The sequence below is a fragment of the Psittacula echo genome (assembly GCF_963264785.1).
Source record: "Psittacula echo genome assembly, chromosome: 5".
In the NCBI taxonomy this organism is placed as follows: Eukaryota; Metazoa; Chordata; class Aves; order Psittaciformes; family Psittacidae; genus Psittacula; species Psittacula echo.
This window is the reverse complement of record NC_137739.1, coordinates 2,170,585-2,185,637: the sequence shown is the minus strand read 5'-3', so window position 1 is coordinate 2,185,637 and position 15,053 is coordinate 2,170,585. Positions and strand designations below refer to the sequence as shown.

General features: G+C 41.7%; 1 protein-coding gene across 1 annotated transcript; it reads left to right on the top strand.

The window, feature by feature from the left end:
- Positions 1-1,618: 1,618 nt before the first annotated feature.
- Positions 1,619-14,156, top strand: TEKT4 (tektin 4; the record flags this gene model as incomplete). Its single annotated transcript, XM_080618499.1, has 6 exons — positions 1,619-2,161; positions 8,821-8,891; positions 10,396-10,539; positions 11,387-11,609; positions 12,178-12,332; positions 13,943-14,156. Exons 1-6 carry the CDS (start codon positions 1,628-1,630, stop codon positions 14,154-14,156), a joined length of 1,341 nt encoding a protein of 446 aa, XP_080474625.1. The 5' UTR covers positions 1,619-1,627.
- Positions 14,157-15,053: the final 897 nt, after the last annotated feature.

Genomic DNA, 15,053 nt, shown 5'->3' with positions numbered 1-15,053 from the left:
GAGAGAAATGAAGTGTGAAGGGAAAGCAAAGCGTGTCATTTCTGAGACTTCAGCAATGCAAAGAGTATCATCTACTGCTGCTATTTAAGTGGAGGGCCAATTATAGTATTTGCAAAAGGGAAGGTGAAGGATTTCTTATCTCTGCTGGGATTGAATCTCCTTTTTCAACACTGTCCCTATGGAAAAGAGCCTTTGCTGGACATGTGCTGCCAGCCGCAGCACAGGGTTGGTGGGTAGCAACTTGCAGCCCTTGCACAATGCATCTTTCCAATGTAAGCTCTCCATCAGGGACAAGCACTTGATCTTTCTAAAGAGCGCACGACCCCATCGCAAAATTGACCATTGACTTCCTGTGGATTTAGAGCAAACTCTAATAAAGCAAAGTGTCCCCTGCGTAAGTTTGTGTGGTGCAAACAGCACCTCTCAGCAGGCAGGGAGTCATTTCTCCACGCCGTGGTGTGGGTGCGTTACCTGCTGTGCTCACCTCGATGCAGTTCAGACACTGCTCTCCTCCAGGAGCCGATCAGCCGGGATGACACCGAGCAAGCTCCAGCGCACATGGCTTTTTCTTCCCAGTTTCTACAATGAAACGACATTGAAGAGAGGATCTGTCGCAGTGCAAGGACGAGAGTGCCCCCTATTGTCACCGTGCTCTTCAACACCTTCCCTCCTTCCTCCAAGAGCTCTGAAGAGACGCCTCTGCCTCGAACCCTTCCTTTAATTTCCTTTATTGCTGCTCATTGATGGCATCCCCCAAAACTTAATGTAATTCAAGCACAAACTACATTTCCCACGTGAAAAGTCACCAGGGGATGCCGCAGCAACTGAATTTTACATGCACCCTATCTATGACAAGGCCAGAGTCACACAAATTGCCTTAAGGATGAACATTTTGGTATAAAAATGGAAGGAGGTACGAAAATGTATTAAACTGAAGGCCCTAAGCCCAGGGGATGCCGCACGCCCCTCCACAGGCCTTGCCCCTCACTCAGGAGCTCTCTAGACCACTCCAGAGGGGCGTGCAGCGCCTCCTCCTCGCCTCCAGAGCTTGCTGGGCAGGAACCTGGCTGAAATTCTGTCAGGATCCTCTTCCATTCCCAAAACCAACATGAGAAAGTGTTACTGCGCTCACGCGGCGGCTGGAAATGAAAAGTTCCTCAGCACAAAGGGGAGCCAGAACGCACTGCGGAGACTTCGGCGTACCTTTGTTCCCACCAACACGGTCGCACACGCGGATTATAAACATTGCGACACGCTCCAAGGCCTGTGATGGGGAAACCTCCAGCCCCAGGCCCTGAGGGCGGTAGCAGTTCGCACCAGAGCACGCCATGAGCACGCCATGAGCCCACCATGACACCGCCAGCGACCCCGCCGTGCCCCGCTGCCTCCCGATTGGGCATCCAGCGTGCCCCTATCCGACGGGCTCTCGGGGCGGATCCGCACTCTGATTGGTGGATGGCGCTGTGAGCCACCGGAGGGGGCGGGCTGTTCCCCGCTGCCGCCTCGGGTTTCCCTTCGCAGCGGGGGACCCGCCTCCTCATTGGCTGCCGCCGTTGCCCCGGCGACGGCAGGACGCGGTGCTGCCCAGCAGGGTGCAGGGCCTGGCCCTGCGGGAGGCGCCGGTGTCATGGCGCAGGCCAAGGCGCTGATGACCAAGGAGCCGGCGCCGCAGTCTGTGCCCGTCTCCGAGCTACCCAGGAAGGTGTGTGAGGTGGCCTTGAACACGGGGCCCGACTCCTCCAGCGGCCTGACCACGTCCGGCTTTCGTACTGCCAAGTACCTGACCCACGAGTGGCACCAGAGCAACTCCGATCTGTACAACAAGGCCTTCACCGGCTGCGAGTGGGGCGAGTGCAACCGGGCCGAGTCCAAGGAGCTGTCTGCTCATGCCGCTGCCACCACTCAGCGTGCCCAGCAGAACTCCACAGCCGCCCTGGGCCAGCGCCTGCAGGACATACACTTCTGGAAGTCTGAGCTCCAGAGACAGATTGAGGACCTGGATGCTGAAACCGGCCTCCTGGCAGCCCAGAAGCTGCGCCTGGAAAGGGCGCTCGATGCCACTGCGGTGCCCTACGCCATTGCCACTGATAACCTGCAGTGTCGGGAGAGGAGGCAACCCCCTGATCTGGTCAATGATGAGGTGGAACAAGAGTTGCTGAAGGTGAGCAGGATGTTAGGGGTTCTTGGCAGCTGTCTATTAGTGCTGCTCTGCTCTCTAAAATGGTGAACAGCTTGGTCAGTATGTGATAACTGCAGGTATCTTCTGGCAATGCTGAGGCCTAAGGCAGCCTGGACTCTGCCTGTCACTCCTAGGTTTTAGAAGGATTGTTTAAAATCCTTCCTCTGTTTAAAAAGTACTTAAAATCACATGAGGATGACTACAGGAGACCAGACCTCTCCTCTCTCAGACTAGATCCAAGCAAAATCAAAACAGAGGTTTCCTGAACCAAGATGGGCATCCTATTCTGGCATTAAACTTCTTCCAGGCTCAACTTAGTCTCCTCATCTCCACAGGTTACACTTTAAAAATGCAGTACCCAGTAAGCAGAGTATTAAGGACCAGTGGCTGTTCCCATGCTCAATCTGTCCAAATCTGGTGGACTCTGCCATTACCTTTTCCTACTAAGGCTGATGTAGTCTTGCCAAGGTTCATGACGAGGTGGTGATCCAGCACTGTACGACAGTGTCTCAACACAGACCATCATTTAAACATCCTGCACGATGTAGTTGTGTGACACCTACACAAGATAATAGATCAAGGCAAGCAAAGGGCACAGACAACTGGTACTTCTAACAATGTGACTTCAACAAACCCGAGTTTCTCCTGAAATTTGTTTTATCCTTTTCCTCCTGTAGAGGATGCTCTACTTCAGATGACAGTTACCTGTCACTGAGATCCAACGGTGTGTAGATTGCCTTCAAAGCTGGTGTAATTATTGTGGGTGCCCATGTTACAGAGAACAGATCCCAGGGTCATTTTTCATTCTGGAATTACACCTATTCTAGTGTCCCATAAATAAAGGAATCATTATTTGCCTTCAGTCTCCAGTTTACTGTGAAAGTTGATTCATGATGAGTTACTGATTAAACCAGATGATTAATACTACTTGTGGGAAAAATATTGAAGAGAGTTACACTGTTGATGGCATGATAGTGTTTAGCATGATAGCATTTAGCAATACTTCAAACAGGAATGGTGTACAATTGCTAAATCTTAATCAATATTTAAGAGGTTGATCCTGTCAGAAATATAAACATGTGAGAGTTAGTGTATAGAATATTTCAGTGTGTGCATTGTTACAAGATTCAGATTACAGGAAAGCGATTCTTTTCATCAGCTGCTGATGTTTTAGATAAATCATGGAATGTAAGATTTACTAAAAGAAACCATTGCCTGGCAGGATTTCTCTTGTATATTTCTTTCCTCCTGATCTCAGGGAATAGTCTGTTCATTGCTCAGAAGCGCATCTGCTGCTGCTGCTAATTCTTCACCTGAAATTGGGATTGTGTGCTGTGACGACAGACAGTCAACAGCCAAGTAGGATGTCATCAAAAAGGAATGATGTGAGCTCAGTTGAGGCGGGTCTGCCAGCAGCAGATGGACTCTTGAGATACGAAGATTTTGTTGCCATGCCAATGACCTTTGCAGTGCAGAAGGAAGAGAAGTACAGAATATCAGAGGAAATCCTTCCCATTTTCACAAGGGAATAGATTTTATGGCACAAATGCTTGCAAATAGGTGTTAAAATGTGCCCTCTGTGGCTTTGCCAGCTCTTGAAGTCGCAGAAAAAGCTCTTTCACTGCAAGAAAACATATTGCACTTTGTATTTCTTGCTCTCTCCAAAACTAATAATTCTTGACACTTAGTGCTGCTCTTCTGTGAATTCTGACTGTTCACTGCACAGATTTCCAAGCTGATGGCCCAGTTCCCTGGTAGCTCTGTGCTACAGCATTTGCTTATTTGGAGGAGTTATGCAAATTTTATTACTAAAGTACCGACATACCATTTCTGAATGTTGCTCACTTGTCCAGTCACTTTCTATCTTAATTCTCTCAAGAAATTATAATGCAAGAGAGATCCAGCATAATTTATTCTCTTCCCATGCAAAAACTGAGGAAGAGAAGAAATAGTTTCCAAAAGTCAGCTATGTTAGGAAATAGATGTTCCTCTCCTTGCAGTTTTAATTACACAGCTAATTGATATTCTAGAGCATTTTCTAGAGGTCTGTGTTGGCATCATTCTCTGGTATCTTTGCTGTGTTCCTGCTGGCTCCAATGGACAGACACTGGGGAACCTGCAGCCAGGAGAAGAGGATGTCTGAACAAGGGACTACCTTTTCCATCATCATAGAAAAGCTTTTCATAGCACAAAGGTTTTGTTCCCCCTGTCAGTTTTCTGCAGCAGTGAAAAAGATTTCCCAGTTCCCAGAGCATCCTGCTGAGACAACCACATTTCAGCAGCCCCTTGGCAGATGACATTTGAAGAGACAACATCAAATACACAGATACAAGCAGTTTTGAATCTTTGCATGTAATTGCACTTTCATTATCTGTTCAGATGGCTCACAAAGAAAACAGAGGTATTTTTGGTGGACGTTTTATGCATCCAGATAACATTTGGGGGTTTCCTGGTGGGTTTTTTTCGGCACCACCTATTTCTTTTAGGGAGTTTTGGGTCCAACTCATCTGTTCTATTTCCTTTGCATCATGGAATCACATTTAGATCACCTATTGTGATAAATTCCACCACTAAGTAGCCACAGCTGGAATGAGAAATGAATGTATTTAAGTAAAAGCTCCTCACATGCATAGTAAAATCAGCTGTTACTCAGAAGTTCATTGACTCCACTTAACAGCATGTTAATCTTTTTTTAATGCAGTTATGGTTAAGAAAAAGAAACAGAAAGACACAATTGTTTCTTCAGTAAAGAAGGATCTTGATGACTAAAAAGAAGATAAAATCTCTCAAATAGAATAATTTTACTTTGCTGCTGCACTGGAAATAGCCGAATTTAAAAGCAGTCAAGGCATCAGTTTTGTATGAGGTTTTTGTCTTTCAAAAGCTATATGACATCTCCTCTGAACCCCCTTTGCATCGGTTTAATGACAGTTTAGTAAGTTTATGTGCACACGTTTAATTTTGAAAATGTAAGCCCTAGCAAAGGACTTGCCACGTAGTGGTGAACTGTTAATAAATCATGTTTCAGCTGCGTATATACTGCATTTCAAGGTTATTTCCACTGTCCAGACTCATTAGCTGAGTGCCAGATATGACTGTGGAATAAGTGGATGTACTTACATTGACACCATTTTTCTACTGTAGACTCAGAGTGTTGATTTGTTGTGTGTTTGCTTCAACAATGAAGTCAGCCCCAGCTATTCCCTCATGCCAAAGACAAAGGCTTCAGCCAAGATCCTGTCAACTGTGTAAAATTAAAAAGGTGGAGAAAGGATTCATATGTATGTATTCCTGCTAAGTGCAGTAGTGGGGCAAGGAAGACAACAGAATACCATTTCCAAGCACTTTGCCAAGTGAGCCAATGTACAATAGGACACTCCTGTACGTAAACAGGTCAGTTAAGAGAGCAGTGCTTATTTTCAATATCTGAAATAATTCAGAGACCAGCAGGAAAACGGCTAGTGAAAGAACTAGGATTTTGAAGATGGTACCTGCTTTTACTCCCAGTTGTAATGAAGAACAGTCTTCCTCTTACACACTGTTTGGAGGTCAGAAGCTGGTGAGAACTGTGAGCTCACTTGCTTTTATTTGCTGTGCTGCTGTGTGGAACATTTGGTGTCACGTTGCTGGTGGATGGGTGGATGCAGCTGGGTTTGAAATCAAGGGTGACTACACAGCCTCTCTCACAGGGTTCTACCAGTTCCTCTTAGCTGCTCTCACACTGTATCATGCTGGTCCTGGGAGCTGCATTTAGACATTGCTGACATCTGCAACTCACTGATGGAAAAAAGGCTGCAAAAGACCTGAGTTTGTAAATTCATGGAAGTCATAAACATCTGCGCTTAAACGTTTTCTTTGCACCATTAATTAGACGCTTACAAAGTCATGAACTGGGATGGTTTTATCACAAGATTTGAGGAAAATTCAACTTCTGCATCATAAACATTAAATACTGTAATAAAACCAATGGCTGGGAATATGCTGAACTATCAAATGTTCCCTCCCTGTTAATTGACAACCATTTATAATAACAGAGAGTTATTATTAGTGTTAACTGTGGAGAAGACAGCTAAAAAGAAGCCAAGATCACTTCAGATTTGACAGTATTTCATTTTAATAGACAGCACATGATGACATGTATGGGAAAATAAGGAGAAGAAAAAGACATTTCAAACGTGAATGTCAGTTAATGTTGTTCTCTGAACCAGAGATGCTGCTATCTTGTAGGACTCTTCCACTTGCTTTTCCTCTCAGTGTAGACTGGGCCTTCAAATGGATTGCCAGCACAATTCTGTGAACCCACCACAAAAAGGTCATCTCTTCTGCCACTTGCTGAAACTCAGATCTCCCCTCAGGATTTCAGTGGGGAATCACCCACATGTTTATGGGTGAAATCACTGAGTCCAAGAAAGCTGTGCTCCTGGCTGCAGGTTGTTGATGGAATTTACTCTGCAGAGAACACGTGAAGGAGCAGACATGGCCTTTTAGAAGTCCTCCACATGGTGTCTGAGGTTCCCAGGTCCTTCTCCTCTGCAGGTGGTGCTACCTGGCAGGAATTACTTCAGTGTGGACCTTCTCCTACGTTAATCCTATGAGCCAGCCATAGCTATGGGTGGGCAACAGGCTGGATGTCTAACATGTCTAAGAGTACAGCGGGGATGAAGGATCTTCCTTTTCAACCTATTGCAACTCCCAGCCATACAACTTGACTTTTATTCTATTTTAAAAGTTAAGATTTAGTAGACAAGCATTGAAAATTCATTGTCATTTACGCCTGCTTATTCACTCTAACCAGTCTTGGGCTGCCATTAATGATGAGAACTGTCTCTTCAGTTTTAAATGTCATATTTGAATGCATATCTCCTCAACAAGGAATCCATTTGTAAATCTTATTTTAGGTCATTCCATAAGAGAATTCTTCTTTACTGCATTATTTCACTCTTTCCATGTGAGAGACCTTAGCTGCTAAAGGAAGGCTTTTCTTAGTTGAAATTGCTCATAGGAAACTGGTGGTCTTTTTATTTACATCCAACACAAAATAGTATTAATTACTGTAAATGTAATTTCAAGTGCTGGGTCTTCCCAACCCTTTAAAATCCTGGGAATTTTTACTTTGACAACTCATCCATTGTAATACTTCCTCCCTGCAGGAAGTGAGGTTTTGTGTTCTCATAGTTTGTAAAATGATACCTTCAGCTATGTATTCATTTTAGTTTTGCTCTTTTAGAGCCTTAAAAATAATATTTTCTTTCCGATCATGATTATCATCCTTTTCCATTTGGAAATAAAATTATCTTTGTTATGGTCCCTGTTGGTTTCTTATGATGGAGAAACTGACACTGCAGGGACATACACACTCATTTATTTGTCAAAACCAGTGCAAAGATGGATGAGTGCCAGCAGTGTTCTGGGAATAAAGTTTATTTGTAAGGATATATTCCCTTAGCTGTCACTGGATGACTATCATTGATGTAAACCAGCAAAATTAATGAGGAGGTTTTCATATACAAAAGCTCTTTTTAATATTTGAGCCTTGAATATTAAATAATAACCAAAAAAACGCTTGCTGGCCTGTGTTTTATATAATACTATGTAATCACCAGGTCAGTAAAGTCACTTAAAGCACTGATAATCCCTAAAGCAGCATTATTGCAGTCAAAAAGGAGCACCTGGTATTTTTGTTCAATAAAAGAATATTAGAAAGTGTGGTCTTTTTTGGTTTAATCATGTTTGTGTTGAAGTAAGCATTCCTGCTAAAACCAGCTTGAGCTGAAACTGCAGACTTAGAACTAATAGAACTTAATAGAACTAATAGAACTTAATAGAACTAAATGTTCTATTATCAAAATGAGGCAAAGCTTTATGTCTTGCAGCTGAGAGGAAATCAACCCCTCAGTCAACATTGCATATTTGAGATAACTGCAGTCCTTTGATACTGTCCATAACCAGGAGCAAAATGGGTTCTGGAATAAACAGATCTAATAAAAAAAAAAAGCTCTAAGTGTCTTTTGGCCTATATTATGACAGCTTTCCTACACCTGCTGCAATAGGTGTTTAAATCATAGAGTAGTAACTGCTGGTTTTAGTAAATACAAAGCATTCAAAGGATGCAGGCCAACAAGATGCTGATACTTCATGTTAAATAGCACCTTATCACCAGTCAAAGTGTACTTCTGGAGAGCCGTAGGATGGTGGGAAGCCTCTGCCTTGCATACAGATAAAACACTTCCAACAGGACAAGGCAGCTGCAAGGACTCAGCAGGTTCTGGAAGCCAGTGTCTTGCCAGAGGAGCTGATCTGCTGTTGCCTTATTTTTCCCTACTTTAAGGAAGTGCAAGTCATTCAGATATTCTGTTTAATCTCATAGAACATAGACTTTTTCATAGAATATGCAATATGAAAATAATGAATCCCCAGGCTTTAGAGGTGTTCCAAGTATTGCTGCTGCCTTAGACTTACCACTGAGTTAACCTCAGCATCTGCTAACTCCTTGGAAAATCATGTCTTCCAATAATAGGGAAAGAGTGAGTAAGGAGCAGAAGAGTTAAGTGTTTATCCACATTAGCCATTGAAATCGAGTTGCTCTGCAGGATAGTATGTTCTGCTCTGGATATCACAGAAGTCTCAATGTTTTTGTTTAGGAAGCTGAGCTTATCAGAAATATTCAGGAGCTTTTGAAAAGAACTTTGTCGCAAGCTGCTAACCAGATGCGGTAAGCCGGTTTTCATGATACCATTGTAGCTAACTTATAGAGCCAAATATATAGGGGTAAAGTGCCCAGTGGATAAAGATCATACCAGAGCCAGGCTTATGAGCGAAGTGAATTCCATTTAAACCTGAAAAGAGGTACTTGGTGATGAAACTCCAGGATTTCCAAGTGCAGTAAGGTAAGAGGAGTCGTGCCCTAAAGCCCTGCATTAGATTTTCAGTCCTGGTTTCCATTCTGTATATTGATCTCTCCACTTCTCCAACACTAAACTTCAGTGCAATGAAAGTATTATCTGGATATCATTCTACCTTGTTCACTGTGTGATGTATTTGTAGAGTAGGCTCTTTTAAAATAGTTTATATGATCAAATGACCTTTCCAAGAGGAGTTTTTTGCCACCAGATGTCAGTGTGAACTTCAAATATGAATTTTCATTCTACCTTCTTTATCACTATGGATGTTCTTTGCATTTCAAAAGGAATATTTGCGTTTAATTTATAACAAGCCCTTTGGAAAGATGTTACCTGAATCCTCAGGTGCATCGATATGAAAGAGTCCACTGCTATAAGCCTTTATATTTTAGGTTTTATTCTTTCTAATTTGTGCTATTTACCAGATAAAGTGAAATATATTTAGAAAGAATGTTTATAAACGCAAAATAATTTAAAGAAGTTCTTTTATATCAATTAGAGTATGAGAAGAGTCTATTGAGTTTAGGCTTTGCTTTTTATAATTGTTTTAAGATAATTTTAGTACCGTTTTAGTACCATCGTTTAGTATCAGTGGTCGGCAGTCTTCGCCATTCCTTATGTTAGAGTGCCATCTGGTGTTAACAGTTGATAACGACCCCCTGCCTTTTGTAATCTGAAGTCATTCTAATTAATTGAGTGACCTGTGACTCATTTAATTGACAAAAAAGGAGTTTTGACTCTGAATATCATCGTACTTCTCTCTTCCAAGGACAATAACACTGCCTGCATGCTCCAGTCTTTGAAAGGCTGGATAGGAGCGCTCACAGAATAATAGAGGGTCACTTTATGGAGGTCTTAAATTTGAGTCATGCTCAAGTAAGAGAAAGAGAAGGATGGGTCTTCTACTAGCACTAACTGATGTCTTATTATGGGAGGAGTGTTCTGTTGGGCAAACTTCCTACCTATTCTGCCCATAATAACTGCAGCCATAACCACTACTGAAAAACTCTTGTGTTTTAGGGTTACTATGTAAAATCCAATGTCCAACACCTCCTGTGTCTCTGAGCATAAGAGCTCTAAGCCTTCAGTAGGCACAGAACAGTGCTGAAGGTCTAGGGTAGTGATTAGCACATCAGGCTTACTGTCCTTCCAGCAGATAGTTGTGGGAGAGAAGGTTTGGTTAGGATTTTCCATACAAAAAGTAAAGTTTATGTTCTCATTGCTCCTGAAAGATGAAGGCTCAGGGCCTTGGTTCACAAAAGCTTTGTTAATTGTGTTGTTTTCCATTAACAGTGTGTAATAATAATGACTTTTCAGGTTAAATCGAGATCATAAAGAAATTTGTGAAATGGACTGGTCAGATAAAGTTGAGACGTACAACATTGATGATAAATGTGGAAGATACAGTAACGAGAGCACCAACATCCAGTTCCACCCTAGTTCAGTGAAGTATGAGGAAAGGTGAGTAGTTGCTGTCGTTATCCTCTGGTAAGCTACAACGCATCCTTTGTGTCAGTGAAAGCTGCCCTGCTGGGCTGAATTAAAGGTGTGATTGCTGCTTCTTTGGACATACTGTGTCATAGCTTTAAAATAGCTGCATGGATAGTAAAGGTACTGCTACCGTGTCAGCATGGCGTGCCACTGATAGCCAAGTTGGTTCACTGTATGCAAACTGAGCTTGTAAAAGTTTTGCTTGGAAATAACAGGCTTTATACTTTTAAAGGCTGATCTAAATCCTATTGAGACCTGTTGTTTGACATCAGCAGGCATGCCATTCTTTCGGGAAATGCAAGTGCTTGCAGAAACAGAGTATTACTATTAACATAAATCCTGCTACTTCCCCCTGCTCTTTCAGGCAGTGTTCCAGGTGCTATGTATTTCCTCTTGCTGCTCAAAATGGTGAAGTACAACCAGAGATCTTGTTTCTTTTTGTTTCAAAGCAGACACAGACTGTAAAGCTTAAATACACTCATGGGTTTATTTGTTGGTGACTTAATTGCTTGTCCTTGCACAAAAAAGTAAGTGTATACCTTCTTTACCTAGTATCTTAGTATCTAAAGATGGAAGAAATTTGGATGACTTTGTGTATTTCTTCCCTCAGAAACCACAAAATGAATGAGAGTTCATTCATTTTATAAAGGGTTAGTTGTCTCCCTTCATGATAAGTCTGGGTTGCATGTAGCAGTGAAAACAAATAGAGGTTGACAGCACTTACACAGGAAGAGAATCAGCTTCAGATGTCTTCTTGAGTGCAACTTGAACAAAAGAACAAGGTTCCTATTTGTTTACCATTTACCTCTTCTTCCAGTGCCTCAACACCAGAGACATGGGCCAAGTTCACTCATGACAACATCTATAGGGCAGAACGAGAAAAACTGGCTTCCATCGATCTCCGTGCCTTGATTGACAGTATCCTCCATGATGTATCTGAGGACCTGAGGAGACAATGTGCTGCTGTGAATGAGGCTTTTGTCAGGCGCTGTGAGGAGCTGGATGATGCAAAACAAAACCTAGAGCATCATTTGAAGAACGTAAGTGCTGTTTTTTGAATGCTGGCTACAGGCATAAAAATCTCTTTTGAGAAGATCACAGTAGATTTGTCCTCCAGACGAAAATGTAGTCCATGTCAAGTGTCAAACACTATCTTGTGTCAGCTTACTATCCAATAAGTCTGATCGTGGCTCCAATTCAGCCTTTTGCTGTCTGTTGTGCTTCTCTAAATGAGAGATGGATGTAAATATGAAGAAAGTCAAACAGAAGTTCTCAGTCTCCTTCAAAATCACTTGTTCTTGGATAATTTACAATTAAAAGCAATTCATGGAGGTGGGATGTGTTGTCATTCCACATGAGAAACGAAAGAGGTTTTGAACGGGCTGCAGAATATTTTCTGCTGCTTTTTAGAAAGATCAGATTCTCATTTTAGTAGTAGAAATATAGAGGTCAAAACCACCTTTGTACTTCTATTTCTTCCCTATTCTGGCAAAACAGGAGGTCAAAACTGTAATTGATTCACTAGAACCATGAACAGGTGGATAAAGCCTACTCAGAGACAATGTGTATCTGGTTTTAAACAGTTCTTTTTCTTGGGTGTTCTCTTAGGTGCTTAGGGAGATTGGAAATCAAGAAGCTAACATTGCTGCTCTCAAAAAAGCCATCAAAGACAAAGAAGCCCCAATGAAAGTTGCTCAAACAAGGCTGTATGACAGGTCTTTTAGGCCCAACGTAGAGCTCTGCAGAGACGAAGCACAATTCAGGTAAAAACTGTTAAACAAGTCCTCCAAGGTGTCCATTCTATCCAGAAGTAATGTTAGACAGGTTTTCACCTCTTACTGGCAACACATAGTCTTTAGCTTTTGTTACCAGGTTTGATTCTGATGTAAGTCAGAAATAATTCAATTGGCTGAAATCACTTGGAGGAAAATATCACTTTAACTTAATTTATAGACAAATGGAAAATTTATAGATTCAACTCTGCCTTTTGTCTCAACACTTTCTTCCCTGAAGTGTGTGGTTTCTGTCTGATTTAGAGGATCCAGAGAAACTGGACAGAATGTGGATCACTTGCGGCCCTGTTGCTCTTAAAAAAAGTCACCACAAGGTGGACTATGTGCCAAATGAATTATGCTTCAAGTGCTGAGAATATAAATGAGCTGCAACATACTCATAGTCTGAGACAAGTCCTCCGTACTACAAAGCATTGGGATGGTGGCATTTGATTTCCAGTAATAATCCGTTTTAAAACTGGAGGTCAACACATTCTTTCAAATTAAAGGTCTGAATGTCACATTTGTCAGTTTTGATCTCATTACAGGCTTTGTAATTGATTCTCCTCCTTCACATTTTCCTAGCCTTAGGAAAAGTGGAGAATCAGCTTTTGCAGGCTTATAATATCCTTGTAGCGAAGGGGCCTACCATTCAAAGCCGATATGCTGTGCTTAATACAGTGAGAAAAAAAGTTATATATTAATATATATTATATATTAATCCAGGTGCTTTGTACCATCTCAGGCACACTTATTTAAGGTCCTGATTCAGCAAACCATCCATGCACAAGCTTTTCAGTATGTATGTTTCTTTCAGTGGGATTTAAGGACACAGGCAAGTGCTTTGCTGAATGGGCATGTGTTTAATTGCCAGGCTTACACTTTTTGTAGTCGCTCAGTTTGTCCAGAACACAGGGATCTTGTTTTCCCAGGAAGTAAATATGTGCCTTCTCTGCAGCAGATTGCAGTAAAGTATGTAACCCCCACTGACTTGCAGTTGAAGTGACGTGCTGCTTTAAAATGGGTTGCTGCTTTTTAACAAATGAAGTTCTACTGCTCCTTTAAAAGCTAATCTGCTTTTAAAAACTGTTTTCTGATCTCTGGCACAAGTATCATCTGTAATCCTTGGGTTTTATACCAGTGAACAGATATAGAATCATAGAGTCATAGAATAGTTAGGGTTGGAAAGGACCTTAAGATCATCTAGTTCCAACACCCCTGCCATGGGGAGTTGCATATCAAAAACCAGGCTTAACAAAATGCTGATCCAGTAAAACTGGGTGACTTATCAAACAATTTTTGTCCTGTAATTCTTACTACAAGTGTTCTACATAGTGGGAGAGGGTGAGGATGGATAGTTTCACTGTGCTTAGTGGCAAAAGGCATTCTTGGTACAATCTGAATCATGGGGTACTTCTACACAGAAGCTGTCAAAGTGAACACTGCTTTTAACCAAGTATGTAGGACCTCTCTGAGCTCCTTTGTTTTGGGGTATTATGATTACATAGCTGTTGATCTTCATTCCTCCTACAGTTCTACGCTTTTTTAAACACCAACTGGCTTCTGCTCTTTTTTTTACTACTTACTGTAATTCTGTGCAGGTTGATCAGTGAAGTTGAAGAACTAACGGAGACCATTGAATCCCTGAAGCAAAAACTGCTGGAATCTGAACAGTCTCTGAAGAACCTGGAAGACACAAGGATGGATTTAGAAAAAGAAATAGCTGTGAAAAGCAACACTATTTTTATTGACAGGCAGAAGTGCATGGCCCACCGCATGCACTACCCTGTTGTTCTTAAATTAGCAGGTTACTAGGAGTAGTGGCTGTACTAACTATGCGAAGTCTGGAAGAAAAATGGAGTCTAGAATCTTTCATATAAGACATATGGATAATATTATACACAAAAGTACTGTATTCACTATATTTTCTTCTATGAGGATTAAAATGCATTGGTATATTACGATGGTGAGCTTTTAGTCTTTACTTTAAAAGCTCTATAAAACCTTGCCTGTAGAAGTATAGTGAGTTTAAAACACAGTTTAGAGGCAATTCATTACATCTAGAATGACTCTATATCATATATGCATCATTTGCATGGTATGTGATATTTGGGGGGGTTTCACCCTAATGAGTGAATAAGTTGAGTTGGGAAAAATAATAATATACATAGATGAAGATATAACATTGATAGCTTGCTAGGCAGCCTGAAATGAGAGCAATAAAACTGCTTGCCTGACAGAAGATCACATGCTCAGCAAGGAAACAGATGATAGACTTTTAAGCTGCTCAAATATTATTAGTGAGTAAAAAAGAGTTTGCTCAGGTTAGATGACAATCTGCTTATTGGCAAAACCACTCCCAGTCTGAAACATCTCCTTATGTAATCTGAAAATGAATCCAAGGATTTTTAACCTTTAAGTCAATAAATTTAGGGTTTTTTTTCCAGCAAAAAAGCCCATCTAAACAGCCTGTGAATAGCAGTTGTGACTTTCACAATAAGCGCTTGGATGTGGAATTGAGCTCTAGATCTGTTCTGACTTTCCTGGAAGCAAGATACTCATAATAGAGGACCCATCAGCTTCATCTACTCCAGCAGAGCAATGTAACAAATGCCATTCATCCATTAGCTTAAGTAGGCCACCTGGTTAAATATGTTGCATGTCAAAAAGGGGGAAAGATGACATAGAACAGAATTCCATTATGGTTTCCTG